At 34.3% G+C, this 27,535-nt stretch overlaps 1 protein-coding gene across 2 annotated transcripts in view; it reads right to left on the minus strand.

The window, feature by feature from the left end:
* The window catches only part of LOC129229945 (acyl-coenzyme A diphosphatase NUDT19-like), a 50,291-nt gene that overhangs the window by 4,387 nt on the left and 18,369 nt on the right, over nucleotides 1-27,535 (minus strand). Inside the window, exons 1-3 of one of the 2 annotated variants that reach the window (XM_054864326.1) lie at nucleotides 12,325-12,484; nucleotides 6,628-7,382; nucleotides 4,468-4,675 (exon numbers count right to left, since the gene is read on the minus strand). In XM_054864326.1, the coding sequence (XP_054720301.1) occupies nucleotides 4,468-4,675; nucleotides 6,628-7,382; nucleotides 12,325-12,445 (1,084 nt within the window). In that variant the 5' untranslated portion in view covers nucleotides 12,446-12,484. Of the gene's footprint in view, nucleotides 1-4,467; nucleotides 4,676-6,627; nucleotides 7,383-12,324; nucleotides 12,485-27,535 lie in introns of those variants that run through there. The other variant, XM_054864327.1, reaches the window with a different exon arrangement.

The following is a 27,535-nucleotide window of genomic DNA, read 5'->3' on the forward strand; positions in this document are numbered from 1 at the left end:
AAAAAAATGATGAGAAAAACCTGAAAAAAAGTGCACAGGAAAAAACATCATTTGTCGGCTTTTTTTTTAGTAAAGTCAAACATGTTTTTGTGCCGACTTTTTTTGTCACACAATTAGTGTTTAAACCAAATAAACCAGATTTAAACCAAAAAAAAAAAAAAAACACTTTTTAAAAAAAAACCAGGTTTTTTACTAACCCTGCTGCTAGCATGTATGTACGTTTCCAATTTTTATCTTAATTATAAATGCTTAATATTGCTGAATGGTTAAATTATCTGCTATCAAATTAATATATTTTCATATATTGCATAAATTTTTAATTTTTTATTTGGATTTTGGTTTCTTATAAATAAAGTTCCATATATTTGCACTGGAAGATATACTTGAAAACTGATTACACGAATGTTCAAACTGTCTATAACAATAACCTGTCTGTAATAATATATTTTTTAGGTCCCAACAGTACTGTTATAGACAGGTTTTATTGAAATTAATGAATATGTTGATTCTTTTCATTTAAGGAACATTTTTAAAATCTAAACAGCAAAAATACACAGGTGTATACTTTTCAGTTAATGCCCTCTGCTCGCCCACGGCAGTATGCACAATTGTATGTGAAAAAATTTAAGTGAAAATGGGGGGGGGGGGGGGGGGGAGAATAGAATCTTTTTAATAGAAAGATGTTTAAATATTTTAAAAAATGAATTATTGATAAAAATTAAAAAGGCATTAAATAACAATTTAAAGAAAACAAACATGTGTATTGCCTATATTTGCTGCAAATATTAACACCTTCATCTGTCAAATAGCAGTTTCATTGCAAATTAATGTATTAACAATATTAAAACAACAGCTATAAAGGTTTGAAGTTTTTGAGTCTAGAGTCAAAAGTTATAAAGTGAATTAACAATTTGGTGTTGAGAAAAAAAGTTTTATATAGTGGCTCTGATACGTTAAAGCTTGACCTTGACATTGATTACTTTTCCAGGGGGAATTTCAGTGACAAAGAGAAGATGTAATTGCTGCATGGATTTCAGTTGGGAAACTTTTGAAAAACTTCTTCAAAAGTGCACTAACTCAACTCTGCGCTACTCACCATTATTCCCTATAACTAGGCTTGCCATATTTTTGAAATGTTCAACCAGGTCACCAGAATACCCCCCCCCTGGTTGGTTTTCAGAGTGTTTTAAAGGGTAGTTCTTTCTCAATGCCATGAATGAATGGTTACTATCAGCCAAAACCAGGGGTAATAAATAATACATGACACAAGCACACAGATACAGGTAAACATTTTATTTCCTACATGTCAATATTTTAAAGTTACTTTAGTAAGAAAAAAAACTTTAAATGAGGAACCAGATTTTGAACAATATTTTCTTCATCTTTACATTGACTGGGGGACTTTTTTGAAAGTTTTCTTTTGTTTTTATTCCTGTTGTAAAAATTCTCCCAAGCTAATCTGAAATTAATTTTACAAGTCAATGTTACAAATCTGTACTTCAGAGCCATGCTAACGTAAGTCTTATAATCGCTACTGCACAGGAGATAGGAAAATCATTTGTCTGGGGCACGCAAAGAATGGGAAGTACGCTCTTTTAACACTGGCAAATAATTACAGAGGATGTCTTTTTTTTTTTAATTACCTTTGTATGGCTTGATGTGGACTAGGCAGCACATAAAGTGTGCAGTAATACACTGACAGTCGCAATTTTTGGACTTACGTCAGTCTGGATCTGAGCTACAGAAATGACAAAGTTATTATCTTAATAAATCCTTCATAAATTATTTTTAGACATTTTTGGTCATCTGTAATCACATTTATCTTTTACTGGGCCGTGGAGTAAACTAGTCGGAACACCGGGATTTTGTCTGAAAACCTGGGAAGTCTGGAAATCCTACCTACCTATAACCCCAAAAAGGGAATAAACATTATCGAGATCAAACTTCAACTTATCAGAGCTACCTTACACACTGAAATGAAACCCTATCTTGTTATGATATAAATGTTAATATAAAGCTGAGTTCAATTTTTTTGTTCAATTCTTAATTTAGAGTATATGTTTTCACTTTTGATTTAGTACCTAAAGATAACTTAACCATAACTTCTTGTGGTATCTTATGTTGTTTGAAAATAAATATAGATTTAAAGAGAGAAAATAAATGTATATTTTTTAATTTAACCAAATATTTTAATAAAAAATTACAATGATAAAGACATTAGGTTGCACTATGATACATAAAAACTAATGTGAGATCCTTCGTTTTTAATAAATATATTAGTGATATTTATTCTTCAATATTTATACCAATAGGGGGCTCTGCCCCCTGCTCGATAACGCTTACCGACCCTCGAAGACGGCTTTGCAGTCTTATTTGATTCGCCAAGATTTAATTCGTCAATTAAAAAGAAACAAATTAAAAACGCATTATGAGCTCCCTTTGGATCAAAAAGCACCCCTTCCTCGGGTTTCAAAATTACAGTAAAACCCCTCTAATGCGGACACTAGTGGGACGAATTTTTTTTGTCCACAATAGAAGGGTGTCCGCAGTACAGGGGTTTAATAATGTTATTTGCCTTGGGGAATCGGGGAATTAAAAATTGTCAGCATAAGAGGGGTGTCTGCTCTTGAGGGGTGTCCGTTAGGAGGGGTTTTACTGTATTTTTACCAACTTTTAGAGTGGTCTCTAGTAATATATTTTGCTCTTTAGCTCGGGGCTTGAATTGAACTGAGCCTGAAATTTTCCGTTAAAATCGAAATCAGTAAAGTTTGTGAATAAGAAAGAATTAACATGCGAATCGAAAAGACGTAACTACGGCAACGCCAAATAAAATATCAATAATTTTAATGGAGATGATATTATTCAAACTTTATTTTTAACAGCTTGTACCTTTTTTTTTCTTTGGAGATAGAAACTTAGTGTTTCGACCATAGGTCTAGTTAGATCTGGAGTAAAAAAAGCTGCTCGTTCCAGTGGTGTCAAAAAGAAAACTGTGGGACAATTCCTTCGCTTTTTACTAATAGATTTAATGAAGAAAGTAATACCTAAATTTTAGCTAAGCCTAAAAATGTTCGAACTAAAAACGCAAATAACTCCCGCCGTATTTAAGTTAGAGCATTCAAACAAATCGCGTAGAATGCAAATTTCTACCCTTTCCAGCAATATATAATATTAATATGTAAAAAGTAATTTTTCACCCTTTTAATAAGAAGTAATAGGCAATTTAAGCGAAATTTGAGCTTATAAATTTAATTACAAACAAACTAAATTGAATTTTAAAAAATAAAACTCCAGGTGCACATCCCTGGGCCTTGAAAAAAGTTTGTACAAAATTTCAAGGCTGTAGGTGCTATGGGGTCTTCTGGGTGCAGGTCCGCCACGGACTTCCTTCAATAATTTCTTTGAAACCTTACTTTTATTTACTATAAAGAGATAATAAATTAATCTTTTTTTACTAGTAATGTTCAACAATATTGAATTTGACTATGTTCAACTGCTTCATTTTGTTGAATTCTATTACTTCTACAGCAAAAAAGAAATAAGTAATTTACATTTTCTTTGTACATTTATTGGCTTAGGACTAATATACAATCATTCTATTCTAATTCTGATGATTAATTTCAAAATATTTTACTATTAATAAATATTGCAATAAAATTGCAGTTAAATTGAGTTATGTAATAATTCTGTTTTACCACAACAATTTTGCATATTAAGCATATAGAAAATCAGTGGATTTTCATTTTGGGCCATTTCTTCCACCGCACTGAACCTTTTACAAAACGAGCTGATGTGTGCATCACATGACTTCCTTTTACTCCAATTTAATGTCATTTTCTCATTATAGGCAGTTTTAATATGATTTAATAGTTTACTCTCTAAATATCACCAACAGTGGACAAATTAAAACCATACTTAAAAAAAAAAATTGCCAAATTTGTCGCCAAAAGACTGGCGATATATCGCCAAGTGTCCTCCAAATTATAACACCACATGAGTTTACATCGAAATTAACAATGATTTCCCCCCAAAAAATGGGCAAAAGACCCCCCTTGGAGTATACGAATGCAACCAAAAAGGAAAGTGCGCAACTAGACCCCACTAGGAGTCTATGTACCAAATTTCAACTTTCTAGGACATTCCGTTCTTGAGTTATGCGACATACATACACATATTACGCACATACATACGTCATGAGAAAACTCGTTGTAATTAACTCAGAGATTGTCAAAATGGATGTTTTGGGTGTCTGTACATTCTTACGCACATATCTACATGTGGTCGGGTTGGAAAAAAAAACTCAACATTCATTTGGGGGTGAGCAAAATGGAAATTAAGGCCGATTTTTGAGTGGAAATTTTTTCGTGAATACAATACTTCCTTTTTTCTAAAAGGAAGTAAAAAGTAGAGGAAATACCAACCATGGCTGCAACTGTTACCATGGATTGTTTCATAAAAGAGGTGTACCTGGTAGTAAGGAAAGAGCACCATCCATTGTTGTAGAAATTATGGGTAGCCATCTCTCACATCCTTTAGGTTCTCTATTTTTGGCAAATTCCTTTAACTCGTGATAACTTTGAATGGGAATCATTCTTGACAGCTCATAAACTTGAGGAGGAGCAAGAAATACTGCATTTGTTGAATTGTCTTCTAACATTTCTTCAGGAGTGCACCACTAAGAGAAAAAGACAAGATAACTTTTAAAGAACACAAGTAATTGATCCTAATGAAAACAATTGCTTTATAAAGTACTTAAGAGTTTGACTTTGTTGGGCTTTACTTAAAATCACAGATGAAATGCTTCTATTTACACCACATTATTCAGAACATCATTTATTTTTAGGAAAATGTTATAAAAGAAAATTTGAATAAAATAATGTACATTGTAATTGAAAGAATCAAATTAAAATTCAATTAAAATGATTAGCATTCTACAGTACAAGAAACTAAATACAGTGGAACCTTTGATTATCTGAGCTAAATGGAAACGATAGTGCCTCGGATGTCAGAAATCTCGATTAATAGAAATTTTGTACAATTTTGTCAGGATCAGGCCCAGATTTATAAGTTTTGAATGTGAGCCACCTAACACTGCGGGTACGCAATGTTAGTACTGCTGGGTACTGCTACGAGTACCGCAGTGTACGGGTACTGCTGGGCCTGGCTACTAAGCCAGTAGATAGCTTCTAAGTTAGGCATTCATACATCATATTTAAGAAACATATATGTATATTTTGTATTATATATAGGAAGAATATTAATCACCAGTATCTTACTTTATGTTTAAAAATGTAATTCTCTTCTAACAGAGGCATGGAACATTGGCAGTTTTGTAATAGAAAGTCCCCCCCCCCCACACACACACAGAAACAACTAATAGATCAAATAAACAATTTATTTCATCCTTACTTGACAAAAACGGAAGTTATGGAATAAATATGGACTACGCTTTTACTGTGTCAAAATGTACATTGAAAAAACATCTACCTATGTCCATAGCCCTCTTTCATAGCACCTAAGAGCATTTTATATCAAAATTTCTGTGTGGGTATTAATAGAAAAAAATACCAGAACAAAATTGTACCTTCTAGTATTCACATTCACATTTTAACAAAAAATTATTATTTTTTCAATTGAATAGAGATGTACCAAGTACTCGGTAACTACTCGACCAATTTGCTGAGTAATTGGTACTTGGCCAAATTTTAATAAGATACTCGGCCAATGCCGAGTTGTTGTAAAAAATTGAATAATGTTCAAGACAGATTTTACAATTAATAAAAAAGTGGAAGCATATAATGTACTGAAATCATTTAGAAAAAATATTTATAAGAAATACAAAAATACCTTTGTTTAAAAAATAAAAACAAATTAAACAACGTTAAAAGCACAAATGTGCAGGAACACTGCAGACACATGTTCTGGTCTTAAAAGGAATGCCTTTTTCAATGCACAAAATGTGAGCTTATGGATTTAAAGACATTCAACAAAAGTCAGATTTTTTTTGTTGGGTTACATTCATTAGCTCAGATTTTATGCATAGAAAAAGATGTTCCTTGAAACGCGTATCTGCAGTGTTCCTGCATATTAATGCTTTTAATGTTCTTTTGTTAGCTTTTAAAGATTATTTATGTTTGGCGGACTAGAACTATAATAGATTGATATAAATTGTTTTAATTCCAACTTGATTTATTATAGCTCTTATTTGTTTATTTTTAATTTTAAAAATAACTTTTTTGTAAAATTTTTGACACAAAATTTTTTTAATATTGCATAATTAAATTTCAGTAGAAATTTTGCTTTAAAAACTATTATATGCACAAGGAGGTCTATACTACTACTCCAATGAGTTCAAAATTCATCACGTGTGTGTCGGTCTTTCTTCTCAAAACATAATTCAGACTCGGTGCTCAGTAACTCGTTACTCAGTCAAGTAGTGAAAGGCCAAGTACTCGGTACTACGGCTACTCTGCCAAAGGGCTACTCAGTACGTCTCTAGTAAGTAATGGAATTAACAAATTCACACTTCCAATTGCAATATAAATAGGATTTTGAATCAGAAAATCAATACCGTGAATTAAAAAGAAATTGTTACTTAAAAATTTTAGGAAAGAGAACTTTTCTTACCCTCATAACTGTAACTTCGCCTTTGTCTAAGAGAACATCTGGTTGGCGAGGTAAGCAGCACAGATAGAACATGGTATCATACCTCCTGTGGCCAACAGAAGTGGGGGTGAGCCAGTCTGACCACTCATATAATGACCATATATCAGGACACATATGTGATTCTAAACACAAATCAAGGAAGGCATATGGATCATTATGAATCTTTTCTTGCCACATCTGAATATCTATATTTTGAGTAACAAGGGTATGAGTTGTGGCTTCTTGCGTCGTCTCCAGTGCCGGATTCGTCAAAAGAAGAATACCTGTTTCTTCAAATGTTTCCCTGATAGCTGCAACGCGTAATGCTATGTCTGCCGGAATGTAATCCTCGTTGGTAGGAGCCTTCTTTGATTCTAGAGTTGTGGGGTGGGTCACCATAGGTGGCCTGGGACCATGAAAATGAGAACAAAATTCTAATAGTTCCTTTCTTGAGATACCTAGTTTGCCAAATACCGACCACCAAAGAGGAGAGTAGTCGGCAACTTCAACTAGACCTCCAGGATATACATAGGCATTTGCCATGAAAGAACTTAAACCGCTTCTTTTGACCATTAGAAGTCTGTAATCACAAGAAGTTTGTTTGGTGTCATAATTCCATTTGGCAGAGCCCATTACTTCAGCTAAATTTTTACCTTTTGCAACAACATCATGCAACGACAATCGAGAAGCAATGATGAGGCTTGATGCTTCTCTCCATGGCGGATATTCCATTTTTGCTAGAAAATAAAGAAATAAATAAATTTTGAGATTTCTTATTTTATGTCAAGTTCTCTTATCATAGTATGTAGAACAAAGATTATATTTCATTAGCAATAAACAAAATAGAATTCAAATTTTAAAGGCAGAATTATATAACATAATTGACAATTTTTCACAACATCCAAAACTATAGTTTAACTGACAAATGATGTTCGGTGAATAATTATTACATTTAAAATGTATTTTTTAGCATCACTAAAAAAATTTTCATTGTTCAGCAACATTCAGGGTTTATTCTACAAAATTGGGGGTTCAAACTACAGCCCTTAGTTGACAGCTATTTCATCCTAATTTCTTCTTGCAAAAAAGTATTTATGGCTCATGTCCAACAATAAACACCATATGAGGCATAAAGAAGCAAAGGAATGTAAGTGGACTTTTTCAAGTTTTGAGTAAAATGCATTTTAAAGTTGTGGTCATAGATAGACTTACATTGAAAACTTTTTCTAAATCATGCTGTACAGTAGAAGACCATTATAACATCCATCTGTACAACACAATTCTCTATAAACCGCACTACTTTTCAGAAGTAAACAATAGGTTTTGAAGTTTAAAAAAATCCCTCTGTTTTGCTTTGCAAAAATAAAAATTGTTAGGCAAATTAAATTTTGAAAGTTTTTCATCTTTCCATCTTATTTCAAAGTTTTTAAATTGAAAATTAGTACTCATAGTAAACAGAAAATACCAGATGGCTCTTGAAAATGCAGCTGTTATGCAAACTATGAAGCTAGCAGAAGTGCAGGATTTTGATTGTGAAACATATTTATTTTTGAATAACTGATTGTAATATTGGTGCTTTAATACTCATTGCAGATAAAACTCATTCTGAAGTGCTAATATATAGATATGTTCTGAATATTAGTTTCAAAATTTGTGAAATGATCTTTATATAAACGCAAAAGCTCTGGTCCCAAAGTGTGCGTTATAAGTCTTCTATTGTATTAGCAATGCCTACCAGGGCTACTAGTACTACTATCTCTTGCTCCAAGACAGAGCTGTTCCTTGTACTGGTTCTCTCCAATTTTTTACTTTTGGCACTTACATCCCTTTGCTTCTCACCATGGGTGCCACTCTAAAAATTGGCCAGGACTGAAAAGCGCGTGGCTCCGTTTCGCGACACATAAATGTTAGCGCTTAGTTTGTTTGATGTTTTAGACATATATAATGCTAATTTTTGATGCTGTAACTATATAGTAAAACCAAATTGTAAGATTAAGTAAAAATTAAAACCTAAATAAAAAAATAACGTATCATTGTCCAAGATTTTTAGGAGGTAAAAGCAGAAAAAGAACTTAATAATAAAATACAATAAAAAAAACTTACTATTTGCTACTGCAGAAAAAAAGCTTCAGATTTTATAGTTCATGTTACATAAATAGTTCATATTTCATACAAAAAAATAGTAATTAAAAAAAATTCAGGTATGAGATTCTTGGCTATAAGATGCATTGTGATAAAAACTTTAATAAAATTTTCCAGATTAAGATAAGAATGGTTGAAATCAACAGATTGAGTGACTTATTTAATTATTTTTTGGGAGAAAAACAAAAAAAAAAAAAACAGCTTATCTTTTTAATTTTAGCAGATGGGCCAGTTTTTTGTCCTCAGCAGAATAAGACCTTTTTTGAGAGTGAAAGATTCAAAAGTAAAGATTTGTTTCATCTATAAAAATCATTTTGAACATGGAAAAAAAAGTCCGATGGCCGAAATTTTGAAAAGACGGAATTCCGTCCCTTGGACGGAAGTGTGGCAACCATGCTTCTCACTGTCTCATATGTGGTTTTGATAGGATGATGTCACATTTACTGAAAAACTAACTTATTCCTATTCCATATAAAATTATAGATTGGACCTAATAAAATTTCAAACTTATACACAATATTTTTAATTTTTATTAGCTGGTCAGCCTGCGGTTCTTTTTAAATGGAGCCAAGATATAATAACTGATTGTCATGACAGTCACTCAATTTTGATGCGCCAATGAAGATAGTGGTTTAGGCAACAACTACTGGGGTCATTCCTCCTGTTCTAATGTGTCGAGCAATAATAATAACTTTCTTACTTATTATTTTGATGGCTTTTATTAACACTCATACAATTTTATGCATAAACAAAACACTGGAAATTAAATCACAATGCAGCTAACAGCGACTTTGCCAGGTACTGGATATCTGGTGTCCTTTGTCTGTCAAGAGATATCCTGCACACAATTTGCTAGTTTCTACCAAAAGAAGTTCAAAAGCCCTATGGTCCACACAACTTTTTTTTTTATATGTAAATAGCATGAATTTTGCCATAAAACTGAAAATAACACAACTACAAATGTGATGATCAGCCACAGGCTCTGGGCCTGGCTAGACTGACCCTAATTAGTTTATTAGTCTCCAATAAAGATCAATAGTTTTCTTAAAGCTATCTATTCCCTTGCTCATTACAGTTTCTTCCGGTAAGCTTATTCCAAGAGCTCATAATTCTACTAAAGTATTGCAGTTCCACTAAAGAAGTGCAGGAGCTTAGCTCCTGTGATCTTCTATGCAAATAAAGTCCTGGCTTTAAGCTACATATTTATTCTTTTTAGATAATCGCTGTCAAAAAGCAATATATTAAACATATGCTTTATATCATTTCTTTAATACATTTAAACATAATTCAATATTTACAAAACCTCGGCATATACTTTAATAATGCTGTATACAAAATGAAACATCACAATATTCTGTTTATTTGAAATATCCTTCTCCTTCACTTTCCATGCATTAAGTTGTGGTGTGTGGGTGTAGAGGACATATTTGTACAACACAGTTATCTAAGTACAAAATATACTTTAAGCATTAAACTTTTATCAATGTTCCATGATTGGAATTCAAAAACCATTATTCTCTGAAACATGAATGCTAAACTCATGAACCTGAAATGTTCAAACACGACATACTAGTAAGTTTATGGCCTTTTCCAGAATAGCAGAATGTTGTTATTGTAAAAAAAAACTTGATATATTTTCAGGGGCTTATATGATTGCTTTTTGCCCCGAAAAGAATGTTATAAGTGATGATGAAGAGTTTATATGGAAATTAGATGAAAGGAAAGGTTACAGATGACACTATATCTCATTCATGCACAGTGAAAATCAATTTTTGTATTCACAATACAATAATATAAATATTTAACATGAAGACTAGTTTTTAAATACTTATCATATTATTATGTAAGAAATTTAATCTATCCATTATGATTTCAGGTAGCTTAAATATGGTTGAAAAGTAAAATTGCAATGTAATTTAATGTACTAGTACCTGAAACCAGTAGGGATAGTGCCTAACCACGGATTGTATGGAATTTTCAAACTTCCAGATCAGACGAATCTATGTGAATAACGGGGAAAAGTAAGAATTTGATGCGCGTATTGCGCTCATTCGAATAAGACTCTGCTTCTGCAAAAACTGACATTGCTAAAAATAATAGATTTGTCCATTTCCGGCTGTAAAATGGATGTTTGTCTTTCCATACCAGGGCCCAATACAGGCTGATTTTGCTACCGTTTTTCGGTACCTTCACAAAAATCTTGTTTTGAAATCGGTACTTTCACAAAAATCAAGTAATAAAATCAATAGCTTCACAAAAACATCGAAAATTTCACAAAAATTATTTTAAAATATAAAATTTGTTTATCTGTTTAAAACAAAATATACTCATAAAATAAAATTATAAGCAGGTTTATATGAACAATCGCTTAAATAGAAACCTTTTTGTAGTATTTTAACTAATTTTTAGCTGTTTCTCACCAAAGTGTATTTATGCAATATTATCGCAATCTTTATACATCTGTTTTGAGGAACCGTTTTTCTAATAATTTCCTATATTGTACGCAGTACATAGACCATTAAGCTGAAATTACGATGGTACTTTTCGTACTTCTTAGGTTTTTAGCTCCCCCCCCCCCAAAAAAAAGAAACCTGTTTAAAATAATACTAGATGACATTTCCACTTTTAGAACTAAAATTTCACTTGTTCCACTACTTCTTTTACAAAAATTAGGATACGTCTAAAATTTCACAAAAACAATGCTTATAAAAAAACTTTCACAAAAATAGAATGATGCAATACTTTCACAAAAATAGGTAGTGAGAAAAAAATCCTGGATTGGCCCTGCATACAATCCGTGGTCAGACAGTATGTGCATCTGATAGCTTCAGGATGCAACTCGAAATGCCCAAACATTTAATGTGCTTTGAATAATTTTAAAACATACTAACATAAAGTAATATGTTTATTTAATGAAAAATTGCATTTCAATAATTCACAACTCAACCTCAATACAAAATTTGCATCATGCTATAGCAACAGCACACAGTAGGAATGCTTATATTAATTTGGGTTTACATTCGCAACAAAAAACGTTTTAAATTCAAAACAAAAGCATATTTTTGCTGCATGAATAATGCACATGTATTGCAGTCTTCTCCACAGTACTAAAATGTGTCAAATGTGGTTTCAATTATTTCCTTACAACCTTCCGATATAATTTTTTATAAATATGAGGAAATTCTTATCATTTGAACAAGCAAGAAAGCTTCAATACACTCTGATATTTTCCACAATAAACCTCAAGAATATAAGGGAAAAAAGATAAATTTTAACTGTCTCTCAGCAATGATTTTCCTTGATATCTATTTTAAACTGAGGTGATAGATTTCAATTTTTCCACTTTTAAATGCATTTTTTAAGAAATAGCATAATAATTAAATCGAAATAGCATTGCAGATGTATTAATTTCACGAAATATCACATAAAGAAACATATCAATTAATTACTCACAATAAAAAGTAGCAACTGTTAACGAATGAACTTCAGTTATGAATACATTATTTTGTTACACGTTTAACAAGGAATGTTACTCACAACAGAAATTATTTCTCAGTTCATATTTCATGAGGTTATCTAACCTCAACAGCGTTTTCTGAGAACAAATACTTCTTCGTGAACTATTAATTACAAAAAACGGGTTCAAAATTTTAATCATCGCTAAAATTTTTCAAAATTTCTGACCACAACACGGAACGACGGAACTCACACATGATCGTAAGATAAATTAAAAACGCATAGCGCCATCTCGTGAGGAATGTGAGAACCAAACGGAAATTTCGACGTAAGGCAGGAAAAATTGAGCTGATTATTTTACCTGATGTTTTTCCCAACAGGTTCCGTCTTCGATGGGAGCTGGCGGGGAACTAATCGGAGAAAGGGGCGAGAAGAATATTTTAAGAGAATGATGGGGATGATGAAGTTTCCTTTCTCTGCGCATTGGTTGACAGAGCAAATGGAATACGGCTTGGTCAAGGACGATGCTAGTGGGTCACTCACTTATTAGCCTACTGAGCCTCAGGAAAACTGGTTTAACATATAAGTTCTTTCGCTCTCGAGAGAAAAGACGCGGTAATGAAATTGACGTCAGATGAGATGATGGGACAAGTCTGTGTGGAATTTGGTGGTGAGGAGGAGGAGCGATGGGAATTCCAGCGGAGAAACAAATAGATAAAGAAATAATTGTCCCCATGGAAATATGAGATCATTTTGACACATGCCAAAATTTTTCTAGCTTGGCGAATTCTGAATGACGATTTGGAAAATTTAAATACAATTTATCTCTTTGTTTTTATGTCTTTTTTAAGGATGCCTTTTGTCTTTTATTAGGTGTAGACAGAGCTGAATTTCAAACAAAAAAAAAAAAAAATGAAGGAGCCCAAAAATAGTTCCCAAAACCTAATTTTACTCGTAAATAGCCGGCATTTTTCGTTTAAAATGTTACAGTTTGCCCAAAATTGCAAAAAAAAAAGTCCCTATGTAAATTAAGCAAGCATCAGATAAATATATGTATACTTGCACTTCTTTTTCCCTTAGACAGGCAAAAAAAAAAAAAATGGAGTTTCTTGCGGTAAATTGAGAATTTTTCCTCTTCTTAAAATTTAGCTTCAAGACACTCCTGATTAAAACATAAAAACTGGGCCTCCCTTTCGCTTTTTCCCTCTTCAGGCTCGTTATTTGGGTCACCGGGGGGGAGGGGAGGCGTCAGTTGGATTTTAAAACATTTTGTATTCATGCCTTTTTTTTTCTTTTTTTAACCAAAAATTTCGGAAATTTTTGAAATGACGGGCCTTTCTCTCTCTTTTAAGCATTTAATTGTTGACAATTCAAAATCTACCATCCCTTTTCTGGGGTCTTTAACCGGCCAGTCATTTAGGGATGTCAGAGGGGGGGGGGAGCACAATTGACAGTCCCCTGGTTTTGATAAGTCAATGCATTTACAAACATGTGGTTTGTGGACGTAGTTTTTCTAGTCTTTCGAAAAATAAGCATTAAGAATGTGCTCTTTGCAGCTAATCCCTCCAGTCTGGAATACTTTGAAATGACGGGCCTTATCATTAATATTTTCCAAATAACATGGCATGCTACACCCTTCAGCAGTCTTTTATATATATACACTTGAAAAACATTGATAACCAGAACGCCAAACCAGGGTCGCCGAGAGCCAAGGTGGGCACCCCTCCCCCATGAAAGTTATAATACCCCAATAGAGAAGTTGCAACCTATTAAATGTTCATATTTTGGCTATTGGATATTGTTAATTGACCCTCAAAACTAAAAAATTCACTATCGAAAAATTTTAAAACACCGTGATTGATTTTTAATGAATTTTTAAAAATCCACGCGCAAAAGTGCGCTCTTCTGAAACGTCAAGAGCCTACGTCACAGGGCGCTAATGGGCAGCCTTCCGCCGAAGATCCCTTGTTTTCGCTAGGGACATTTTGAGCGCGCTGATATTTTTATTTTTTAGAAATTCAATAATCCTTTTGAACACACTATGGAGGCCGGATTCGTTAAAGCACAGTCTAAATAATCTTCCTCAAGAAACATCAATGATGATATTCGAATATTTCCGAGAGGATGAGAGGTTTAATGTTCCAGAAACGCGAGAAGTTAAATGCGAGGAGATAAGCCTTTTACGTTTCGTCTTCGAAGTCGAATGCACGTCCTTCGGCTTCTCCCCTATCGGAAGAGCGCATGACGTCACTTCCTATGCCATTTGACGTCACAAGCGCTGGAACTTTAAAAATTAATTTAAAAAAAACTACTTATAGTATCGCAAAATTGTTTTCACCTATGATGTTCATACATGTTACTCTATCATATAAAAATAAAATTGAAAAATCGAAAACTTCCCTATTCCGAGCCTGCTGGGCCTGGCCCCTACTTTCCGTTTCGCCTGACGTGATCTCTCGTCGGCCCTACGCTAAACCATCAGCCAGAAGCATCTCACGAATTCCCCTTCCTTCCCCTCGAAAAGTTGATTGAAAAGAATTTAACGTAAGAGGAAAAAATTGCCAAACATTGTTTCGTGGTGGGGGTGGGGGGAGGGGGAAACCTAAAATGTCTATCGGTATATGTGAAAGAAATTGCGCAAAAAATGAAAGAAGGTGCCAAAGCCTGGTGCGGCGCTTAGGTTGTTAATGAATGATGATGATAAGAGGTGCCTTTTATAGAACCTCTTATCTATTCGTAATGCATTTAATTAAGTTTTCCATTTGATACAAAACAGTCCATAGGAGTGTCTTATATCTAATGGGTCTATAGACCCCCCGAATACGTCATCTATAAAAATATACCTGCTATTAAAAAAAAAAAAAAAGATGTTTGCAGATTTTGAAGTACCGTAAAACGGGGCTACTGGAGCCTCCAAGGGTACTTGAACCCATGAGAAAAAAGTGTTTAAAATCCGTCCTGGTCCTATAAAACTCAATGTATAGACTTAAAAAACCTTCTCCATGACCGGTAACAGTACTAGGCAGAGGCTGGTGCATGAAACAAAGTTTCTGCTATTCCCGCTTTTTTCTGATTGAGGTTATGATTACAAGTTGTCTAAACAGTTGTTTTTAGTGTCTGCAAACTTTCACTTGTAAGTTCATGGAAACATCTGATATAATCAATGAAAATATAGTTTTATTTTTGCATTCTATTTTCTAATAAAACAACAGTGTTTTAAGGTTATAGTTATATAATTAACACAGTAATTAATATAAGTTTGTAAAAGTGGACTGGTTTCCTTAAAATGGGGCTACTTGAACCCAGCGTTCAAGCAGCCTCAGACCACATTTCATCACTAAATTAGGTTAAGTAAGCTTTGTAATCTTTAAAAAAAAAAGAAGTTAGTTACTATTTATACCCTTTATTTGTGCAGATCTGGGGATAAAAAGGGTCCGAAAGTAAAAGAGAACCCCTTGAGGTAGGAAAAAATGCGGATTATTAAGAGGAAAAATTACAAGTGTGTCCAGATTCAATTAATTCCGGAAAAATGTCTTAGAGAGTGGTATCAGTCATTTTAACTTAAGTATATCAACTCTAAAAAGGAAATTAAAAGATCATTCACAAAACAAGCCTGGGCATCCTCTAGTATTTAGCAGCGAGGAAGAACAGGTATTAATATCAGAGAAAATAAATCCACCAAGCCATCAAAGAGAGGAGTTTTCATTCTTTCTAAGGTTTAAATCATGAGCATTTCAATTGGTTTTAGATGTATTTAGATTATATTTCTGTTTGAGAAATTATGTTTGCAAACTGGTAGCTACCAGTTTGTTTGGCACTCTTGGCTTCCTTAAGAGGTTTTCCATCTCCAGCTCAGTCACTTTCCTATGCCGGGCTGATGAGTGCTAATAAGCACGAAACTGCAGTCCTCGGCTGGAAATGACTGAGCTGGCGGTGTTAGATGAGTAGTTCAGTACAATATATTTCAGCTGTGTATAACTAACAAATATTACTTCCTTCTTCAATGCACAAAAAGTAAAAAAATTGCTTTAGATCATACAAAAAAGATTTAAGAAATGTCAGTTTTCTAGTCAGGACAAGGACATTTCCGTTAGAAAAGGCTTATTAATCTACAATCATGAAAGAAGGCGCTGAATGCAATTAATTAAGGGTAAAACTATGCCTTACTACATGCTTTTGCAATATCAAATAAATAAATAAATAAATAAATTTATCAACATAAAAATAAACGGATAAAGTCAGGAACCAAACTGTCAATCGTTTTGAAAATCACCCAACTAACGGACGAAAATATTTTTACGTTAGTCAGAAAATTTAAAGACTATTATTAACCTTTTGTATAGAAACGAACTGATGTGTGCATCACATGACTTCTTTTTACTCCAATTTAATGTAATTTCCCCATTATCCCATTATTAGCAATTTTAATATGATTCAATAGTTTACTCTCTAAATATCACCATCAATGGCCAAATTAAAACCAGATTAAAAAAAAATAATTTAAAAAAATCGCCAAATTTGTCGCTAAGTTGGCGACAAAACTTGGCGACCGAAAGACTGGCGATATATCGCCAAGTGTCGTCTAAATTATAGCACCACTTGAGTTTACATCGAAATTAACCATGATTTCCCCCACAAAGGGGCAAAAGACCCCTTTTGGAGCATACGAATGCAACCAAAAAGGAAGGTGCACAACTAGACCCCAAAAGGAGTCTACGTATCAAATTTCAACTTTCCTAGGACATTCCGTTCTTGAATTATGCGACATACATACACACATACGCATATACATACGTACATACAGACGTCACGAGAAAACTCGTAATTAACTCGGGGATCGTCAAAATGGATATTTCGGGTGTCAGTACGTTCCTAGGCACTTATCCACGTGTGGTCGGGTTGAAAAAAAAGCTCAACATTCATTTGGGGGTGAGCAAAATGGAAATTAAGGCCGATTTTTGAGTGAAATTTTTTTTGCGAATACAGTACTTCCTTTTTTGTAAAAGGAAGTAAAAATGGTAGAAGCAACATATATATGGATTAAAAATGCAAATTGAGGATTAACATTGTTTCAAGTGAAGTGTAAAGTGTTTAAATCAATGACCAAAAATCTTCCAATATTAAAAACCAGGTAATTCCATCCAGAACTAAACGAGCCTACTTTCCTGCATACTAACATTGCTTTTCGAGAATCTGATTAATATTCTCTTTATTCGCTACGACTGCAAATAATGTCAAACATACCTTTTCAACATTTAAAGCTGATTTCTAAGGACAAAATATGCCTCTCTTATTTGATGAAATAGATACGCAAAAAGTAAATAAATGAACAAATAAAGAAGTAGTGCTTTTTCAACAATGCAGCAAAATATATTTTTTCCTTAAAAACATTCTATAATCGTTTTCAGAAAAAAAGAAACAAGCACAGATTAAACGATTAAAATAAATAAATTTAATGAAAAAAAAATCGTTAGTAGCTTTTTCATTTGAAAAAAAAAAAAAAAAAGATAGCACCTCGAATTTCCTTTTCCCCTGTTGCCAAAATTTAAAAAACAAAAGGATATACTTTGAAAAATAAATTAAGAAACAATAAAATGTCCTTTTTAAATAAATAATTTAAAGAAATCTGTTCAACGACTTAGATAGTTCAGCTATTAATCCAACAATAGGTCCAGCCAATAAGATTCAACCTTGTATAAGTCGACTTCGAATGATACATAAGAAACGGATACATATTTGTCTCGAAGTTTTAAATACTCTGGGTTAACATATCTTAGGAAAAGTAACTTGGGGCCCAATTATGGGCCTTTGGAATTCCGCGTAACATGGGGTCAGAGCAGGGGGCTGCGAGGGGTTCTTTATCAGGAACATAGTAGAAGAAAAAAAGAAACTGGATCACGTGAATTCCTTTCCTTGCCACATAACGCTTTTCTCGTTGGAAAACTGGAACATTTATTAGACAATTTAATAATTCTTTCCCCAACCGCGGCATTCAACAAATGTTTCTAAGTTACGAATAACGATGTAATTACCAAAAGTTTAATATATAGTGGCCAAGAACGCCCCGAACTTAAATTTTTGGGAGGGGGAGGGGAATTCTCAATTTGACGAACGAAACTCTAATTTTTGCCGCAGGATAAAATGCGGGTACACACTCATAGGTACCTCTAACGAAAAAGGACATTCGGGCATTTAAAAATTTCAACATCGAAATTCTGTCTCCAAATTTGCCGAATCATCAGATGAAATTTGCCGAATAAGAACATTTTTAGGAGGGCATAAGTGTCCTCCCATCAAGATGTCCCAGATTGTAGCTTACATCCAAATTTGGAAAAGAAAAAAATGCCAATGATGCTACTAATTCGAAATATAACAATACAAGAATCGGTCGGAATGTCATAATTAGGTTCAATTAAGACCTGCAGCATGGTTCACTCACAGATTGTAATGAGTATTTCACACCTCACTCTGGACCAGGGTTGCCAGACGTCCCGGATTTCAAGACGTCCCGTATTTTGAGAAATTGTCCCGCGTCCCGGGGAACTTCCATACGGGACGGCTTAGGTCCCGTATTCTAGCTAATAACAATATTTTATAACAGGTGACAGTATTTTAAGGTACAAAAATAAAGTAAAACGAAAAATGTGACTGAACTAATTAGCACCTGTTCCTATCAACGTCGGTATGTATACTGAACTTCGTTCTATTGCTTGATTTATTCTTTGAGTTAGAGTTTCTCCAAAAGTGTACTCACAAATAAACATACCGAGAGGAATCTTTCAAAAGCTATTGAAACATGATTGTTTATCACCTCTTAAAAATACACCTTAACCAGTAATTGCGCTCAACCACAAAAGTATCACCCCCTTCCCTTCCTTTTCACTCTTAGAAGCTTGTCCCGTTTTTACAGTTCTTAAATCTGGCAACCCTGCTCTGGACAGTAAAGGCCAAATGTCAATTTTTGGAACTGGATTTTTTGAATTGATTTACACTACATTATGTGTAACGGTTCTACAGATGTGAAAACGCCTATTCTCTAGCAGGTCTACTTTATGCAATTCAGCATATTTAAATCATGAATCTTTGGCAAAACGCAGCATCTTCAGGTGATTGTATGAAGACATACTTGTTGATAAAGGGTGTCCCAAAGTTAACGCAAGATTTGAATTTGCCGCCATTTTTGCAATAAATGGTTGGCAACCCTGAAAAAAGAACAATTTGACAGCTGAGAGTTTAGGGTAATCAAAAATGGAGCATTATACGATACAATAACGTGCTTCAGTGGCGTAGCTAGACCCGACTTTCGGGGGGGTTACTTCTTTTATATATATATATATATATATATATATATATATATGTATAATCGCTTGGAATTTTTTCCTTTTCTCTTTTTTTTTTGAGAATAACTTTTCGGGGGGGGGGGGGTTGTCCCCAAAACCCCCCCCCCCTTAGCTACGCCTCTGACGTGCTTTCATTATTGAACAATTGTTTCAAAAATAATGAAAGTTGAGGCTGGTCAAGCAGTTACTGTTATTGGCGCTCGGTATCGCAACACGGTAATGCGCGGGTGGTTGTGGGCTTGTTGATATAGACCTTTGAATTCAAATAACCCCGTAAGAAGAAATTTAAAAATGTTAAATCACACGATCTAGGGTGCCAATTCTGATCACCGAAATGAGATAGTACGCGACCAGGAAATGCCTCATGCAGTAATTGAAATGTTTCACTCTCTCTAGCTGTATGGTACAATAACATCCCATTTTCACTAACCCTAAACTCTCAACTGTCAAATTGTTCTTTTTTCATGGCTGCCAACAATTTATGGAAAAAATGGTGGCAAATTCAAATCTTGCGTTAATTTTGGGACACCCTTTATAACCTGGTGTTTACACTATGTTATATAAATAACGGTGATTAAGTCTCGATCGCTTCGAGGAATCGAAGTTCTACCAAGGCCATCAAGAGTCAAGACGGACCCCCTGTCAGTTTGGGCCCCGGATCCACCCTTACCCCCAAAAAAACCTATAAAACTTTTTTTTTTTCGATTCCAAGCCGACTAGACTGACATGGCATCTCGTCGGTCCTGGGTTCCACTGTATTCCTATGCTCAACAAGGAACGGAAATACTGGTTCTTGTCACATTCAAATAGTTAATTTACCAATCTAATTATTTTTCTTTTAATCACAGATTAATTAAGAAGTCAAAGTGATTTGTTTATCTGTTTGAGAAGTCAGACTACATCGCACAAGTCTATGTTGTTTTCAAATAGACAATGAGCGGCGGCAAGAGTGAATAACTCGTTTTTCTGCGGAACTTCCTTTAATAAATCCTTGGTGTAAGAACAGAGGAATGGTATACTGAAAGTACTGGTCCGTCTCACAGATATTTCAATGACATTTAATTGCAAAAATAATTGGAATTTTTTCCGGCAGCGTTTCTGTAATGCGGCTTTGTATCCAATTAGTAAAAATGGTCAAGGTCATAAAGAACATTTTTTTAACGATGGGTTGTGGAACATTTTGAGCGAGGAACGTAAACCTATATTGAATTGTGTTTTGCACTGGACTTCCATCACTTGCATCATATGATATTCTTGGAATAACAATGGAGCTTAATCGCTATGAAAATGAAAATTCATTGAGCTCGTAAACACGAATTTTCACTCTTTCGAAACACTCCGAAGAGCAATACGAGAAACACCTTAAAGCGCCAATCCAGGTTATGGTTGTGACCGAAAGTATACCACTAATGCTGTCTTCTGAAAATACAGGGTGTCCGAAAAGTCTTTAACGCATTTTAGAAAACCATAGAAAAGCAACAAATTGTCAAATAATGTTTCGTCATAAAACTTCATAGTTTCAAGAATTTTTTTATGACATCGTAAAAAAATCAAAAAGAAAAAAGAAAAAGAAAAAAAAAGAAAGTAATGTAATTATAGGTTACCGATATCGCTGTATCGTCACAGTAAGAAACACAGGCGTCATGTAAGATGTTGAATCTTTTTTTTTTTTTTTTTTTTTTGAGCAATCACGATTGCTTACTGTTCTCATTTGACAGTCCTTGATGTTGTGGTTCCTTTTTCAGCTTGGACCAGGGCCTTATGCAGCACCACCGTCCACCGACGACGGCGGTCCTGAGCACTGTCCCCTGGAATCCACTTCTGCTGGGTGGTGGCGTCCATGTCCTACAAACGCATGCTCATACACACTCGTCTACGCGCGCGCGCCTTTACACGCATACACACGCCTACGTGCACACACGTAAGCCTACACACACACACACACACACACACACACACACAACTATACACACGTAACCACCCAGGAGGAAGGACATGCTTGGGAGGGGGGAACCATTTCTGGAAACAATAACTCTAATCAGTAGGGTCTTGTCGCAACTCGCGATTGCGAAAAACATAATTTGAATTCAAAGTTTCAGAATTCAAATTAGAGTTGATTGGAGGAAGTGAGTCACATGTCTTTTTTTTTTTTTGAGCAATCACGATTGCTTATTGTTCTCACTTGATCGTCTTTGAGGTTCGGTTCCTTTTTCAGCTTGGACCAGGGGCCTCTGTAGCACCACAGCCCACCGGCCTCTGAGGCGCGGCTCCTGTGGTCCTGAGCACTCTCCGCCAGAATCCGCTTCTCCTTGGCGGTGGCGTCCATGTCCATATGCACGCGGCTTTACACACATACACACACGCCTACGTGCATACAAACAAGCCTGCACACCCACACGGTAATGGGTCAAAACTTCGCGGCCGAAACTTCGCCGAACAATATTTCGCGGCCAAAACTTCGTGTGGACAAAACTTCGCGCAGTCAAATTTTCGTGCGTACAAAACTTTGCACAAACAAAACTTCGCGCAGTCAAAATTTCGTGCGTACAAAACTTTGCATAAACAAAACTTCGTGCGTGTATTATTTTTCGTTTCTCAAATAAAACTTCTTAAAATTAAATTATTTTGGTTTCAATGCGAAAAAAATCTTTAAATTACATATAATTGACGCTCGTTATAACGATCTCACATTATAAAGACCTTTCCATTATAACGACTAGTGGTAAAAGTCCCAACTTTATCCCTATATACTCTACGCTAAAATTTATTTAAGATTACTTTTTGCTAAAAAAAACCTCAAATTTCTAAAAATTCATCTCTCTTGTGGCAGTTTTTAACTTTAAATTTTATTTTTATTCTTTTTTTTTTCATGAATCTTTATATCATAGAACATCTCCGCATAATTAGGATTTAAAATTTCGAAAAAAAAAAATTCAATCAATAAATTTCTTGCTCGAATGGGAAGGCGAGCAAATTATGGTTAACACCGGGAAAAGCAAGTTGGGAGGGAAGGGGGGGGGGGGTGGCTTCTGAATTTTACTGACAAATTTTAAAAAACTAATTTTAAAATGGGATTAGGAATAAATGATGAAAAAAATTAAAATAAAATACAAAATTTTTAACCATTAAAATTTTTTCCGTTAGGCAGCTATAGAATATTAAATCGTTATTATAAAATCATTGAATCGTTTTTGGAAACGTGATCAATTAATCTTAATTTAAGCTTCAAATTTATATCATTTATTACTTCATTAACTTGCTATACTTAAATTCATTTAGGATTTACACAATTAACTTGCAATCAAGTTAATTCATTATGAAAAAGTAGTTTTTTATATAGTGTGTGTCCATTGCGTTCCTGAAAATCATTGAACAATGCCCCCCCCCCCCGCCAAAAAAAGACACATTTTTACTTGTTTGCTAAGTTTACTATGATATGTTTATGGAAGTTCATTGTTATGAATTCGCGAAGTTCTACCCACGCAAAGTTATGAATCTGCGAAGATCTGTCCACGTGAAGTTTTGACCACTCAAAGTTTTGTCCACACTAAGTTTTGACCACGCAAAGTAATGGATAGGCGAAGTTTTGACCTTAGATGCACGGTTTGGGGTCAAAACTTTGCGACGAAAACTTCGCCAATCCATTACTTCGAGCGGTCAAAACTTCGCGTGGTCAAAACTTTGCGTGGAGAAAACTTCGCGCAGCCAAAACTTCGCGTAGACAAAACTTCGTCGATTCTTAACTTCGCTTGCCTAAAACTTTGCCGATCTATAACTTCGCCAATACAGGTCTTCGCGTGGATAGAACTTCGCGCATTCATGTGACAATGAACTTCCATGAACATGTCATATAAACTTTGCAAACAAGTGAGAATGTGCCTTTTTGGGGGGAGGGGGGGGGTATTGTTCAGTGATTTCCAGGAATCAAGGTCATTTCAGATTGCAAAAATGTTCTACTAGGAAAAATACCGGAAATTGTTTTTGCTGAATTCGGTCGCTATATTGGATTAAGCAATACAGAAAGGTCGTTATACCGAAAGCAAATCAACATAGGTTATGTAGGGATAAAGTTGTGACTTTTACCACTAGTCGTTATAACAGAATGGTCCTTGTATCGTGTGGTCGTTATAACAAACGTCGACTGTATATGTAATTTAAAGATTTTTTTTTTCACATTAAAACTAAAATAATTTTAATTTTAAAAAGGATTATTTTAGATGCGAAAAGTAATACAGCGCGAAGTTTTGTTTGTGCAAAGTTTTGTACGCACGAAATTTTGACTGCCTGAAGTTTTGTTCAGGCGAAGGTTTGACCGCGCGAAGTTTTGTCCATGCGAAGATTTGGCCGCGAAGTATTGTCCAGTGAAGTTTCGGCCGTGTAGTTTTAACCCATTACCCTGGACCCTAGTCTGAACTGGTGCCGTTACCCTACTTATTTTATTTAATACTTTTTAGCGCAAACCAAGATTATAGAAATAGTCTTTAGAATTTAAAAAAAAAAAAAACATTTTTTTATATTTTATTAAATTCATTCATTTACTTACTGTATCCTTTTGGAACGGTTAACAACATATAAAATTATTCTACGTACTACTTTCGAAGACGATATTTTTAATTTTTTTGCTGCTGACCACGAAAAAGGTTGGGTGGGAATGGGGTGGTTTCCTTCAGTTAAAATTACTACTTTTAGTCATTGAAATGGATAGAATGAGCAAAAAAATTAACATGGACACAGAAAATACTTTCATTTTCCCAACAGATTTTTTTTTAAATTAATTTTTTAAAATGTCCGATTTTTCAAACAAGGCGTGGTCTTGATGACGTCATAAATGATGCACCTTGTCGCATCTTTCTACTACGTTTCCACGTTATGATAATCAAGCAGCGAATTAAAATTGCGCTCTACGCTTGCTATCAACCATATCGTTGCCAATACATGTGAGTAAAGATGCGAATTACATATTTTGCACTGTGAATGGCAACACAGAATGGCATTTCATCATTTATGACGTCATCGGCAGAAGCCGTAAACAATGAAAGCGCTCTGATTTAAGTAATTTTTAAAAAATATTAAACGTAAACAAATTTATCAAAAAATGGTCAGATCCTATGTTTCTAAGCATGCTCTTTGAGAAAAAAAACTTTTAAAATTTTGGAAACGACCTCATTCGTCCGCACGTCAGGCAAGAAAAACTCATCCACGTGTCATGAACGAAGAGAAACATAATGCGCTAATTATTGCATAATATATTAAGTAATACTTCAAGTGACCATTTTGGGCTGACCATGACTGAATATTCCAAACGGGGTCTATGGGTCTCGGGCACGGGGTTTGTCCGTCGCATCCGATCGCAAGGGTCAAGGCCTCGTCCGTTTTCTGCGGCCTTGGTCCAGTGAGCTAATCCTTACGCAACGCAGACGAAAACGTAATCTTCGGTCATGCGGTTACGCTCACTTTTGTTTCGGGCCTCAGGGCTCACTTAAACCCTTCTTGTGGCAGGTTTAGAGAGAACTCTTGAAATCTCAATCTTTCTTTCTTCTTCTTTTTTATGCTTCTTACATTTATTTATATACAGTAGGCGCCGCTTAATGTGATCACGGTTAATGTTATCATTCGCTTAATGTTATCAGAATCACGAAGTCCCGGAACACTTGTATGTAAACACACGTTAAAAAAGTCGGATATTGTAATCGGCGTTTTCGTATATTGTTATCACTTTTTCTTAAAATTTCAATTTTTTCCCCGTTTTTGTTCCTCAACTAACAAAAATACATAGGCAAACCCTTGCGAGACTAACTTTCTGTGTAGCATTTTGTGGTTTTCAATAGCAGTTCAAAATTTTTCTAGGAATGAAGATACAGAAAGTTCGCCCCCAGTGACCAGACTCCCCCTAAGAAAACGTTCTTTTGCACCTAAAAAAATTCAGTCGCTGGACATGTAGCAGGCATTGATGTAGGATGATGTAGGACCTCCATTGTTGCCATTACTTTGTAAACTGTTAAAGAATTGTGTCGAGATTGAAAACAAAGCGAAATTAGATTAAAATTTAAACAACAAGCAAAACCATGCTGGAAAAGATAGAAAAGCTGAATGTGCTTTGAAACTGGTTTACGAATGTCAGGGAAAACGGTCATATTTTACTTCACCTATTACTATGTGATTAAAAATTGCATAATTTAGCTTTAACTTTTTATAATTCAGATATTTCCATTCTGTTTATTTAATAATTTATAATTTAAAACTGCGTTCAGTTGAGTCATTGTGATTTTAATTTGAGGTTGCCAAACTAAATGCGCCTTAATTGGAAAAAAAATCATTATTTTGTGTCTCTTGGATTTTTTCGGTTATTGTTATCAGTCGGTTATTGTTATCAAATTGTATTTGTCCCAAAGTGATCACATTAAGCGGCGTCTACTGTACCTTTGATTCATATTTTTTTCAAGTTAAAGCAATATGTATACAGTACTTCCAGTACGTTGTTTTTTTAACAAGAAAAAAAAAAAAGGAAAAGCTTCAAAAGAGAGATTTTGAAGTACTTGGATTATTTGCAAAGTTTGAAAAGTTTTTAACTTTGTATTTAGACGCAACCGCGGAGAAGAGATCTCGATGATAACGATACAGTTGGAATCGGAATCGAATATCGTCAGTTCCAAGAAGTTCTATTCGATTAAACGGGGTATTTGAATAAGCGGGGAAATTTTCTTTCCCTTTCTAAATTGACAACATTAATCTTATCAACAGCTATATAAAGGAATAACATATGTTACTGGCAAAAAGTTTCAAAATAAGTTAAATAAACAGCAAAATAGTTTAATAATTAGCATTTATATTACAAATACGTATGGAAATTACAAAAAGTAACTTTCAACTTTAGTTACGAAATCTGTTTTGATGTCTTTTTTTCCGTCATTCTTTTTTGAAAAATTCCATAATAGTGGATTGCTTGCTCAAGATCTTTGGAAATATATTTCTGACTCTCTTTTCTCCCTCCTTGTCTACCGTGTTTTACATTTAACATTTATCAATTTACTAGCTGTACCCGACGCGCGTTGCCACGCCAACAAAAAAATACATCATTATACTGATTTTCATGACAATCGGTTGAACGGGGCAGAAGTTGCTACTCTGCAGTGCCACCTGGTGGCGAGTGGCTTCAATGAGCATATTATGCACCTTCTCCGTGGAAAAATACATATATATATATAGCAATTTTCATAATAATCGGTCCAGGTATCAAGTGAAGCCGTGACTCTACTCAAATTTTGTACTCACGCAGTTTGCAAGATCGCTAAAAATATCAAATAGAAAAAGTTTTAAATCCCCCCGTTGCATGAAAAGCCATAAAACAATAAAGAAAGAATTTATTTGTTCAAACTCAAGAAAAATGGCAACAGCTAACTTCTTATCAATGAGATCTTTCACGCGAATTAATTTTATTCGTATTTATCCAATGGATTGTGACTTAAATTGGAATAGAAAAGGAACTATCGATTGGATTTTTTTCGAACTGGTCTATAAACATTACCAGTACCAAAAATAACAAACGGTGAAAGTTTCAGCCAAATCTGCCGGGTAGATTTTGAGTTCATGGATGACATACAGACAAACATTCATTTTTATATATAAAGATTATCGTCTGAGATGTGTATATGTCTCTTTGTGTCATATAATTTAATTATCGACTGCGTTATTTATTTCATTGATTTATTTTTTGCCAAAGACAAAAGAAATTCGGTAAAGCGTTGAAAATGTTTTGATAGAATATGAATGTTTTCTCTAAGTTACCGCCCTATAAACTGGTGCTAATTCTATATTATCACGAAACTGCAGTCCTCGACTGAAATGACTGAGCTGGCGGTGTATTTAAATATGAATGTTTTTTTTTCTAGCCCATAGTCGGAGAAAATATTAATTGTTCTTACCTATAATTTAGATCCAATTTATTCAAAAAT

This window comes from Uloborus diversus, chromosome 9, assembly GCF_026930045.1.
Source record: "Uloborus diversus isolate 005 chromosome 9, Udiv.v.3.1, whole genome shotgun sequence".
Taxonomy (NCBI): Eukaryota; Metazoa; Arthropoda; class Arachnida; order Araneae; family Uloboridae; genus Uloborus; species Uloborus diversus.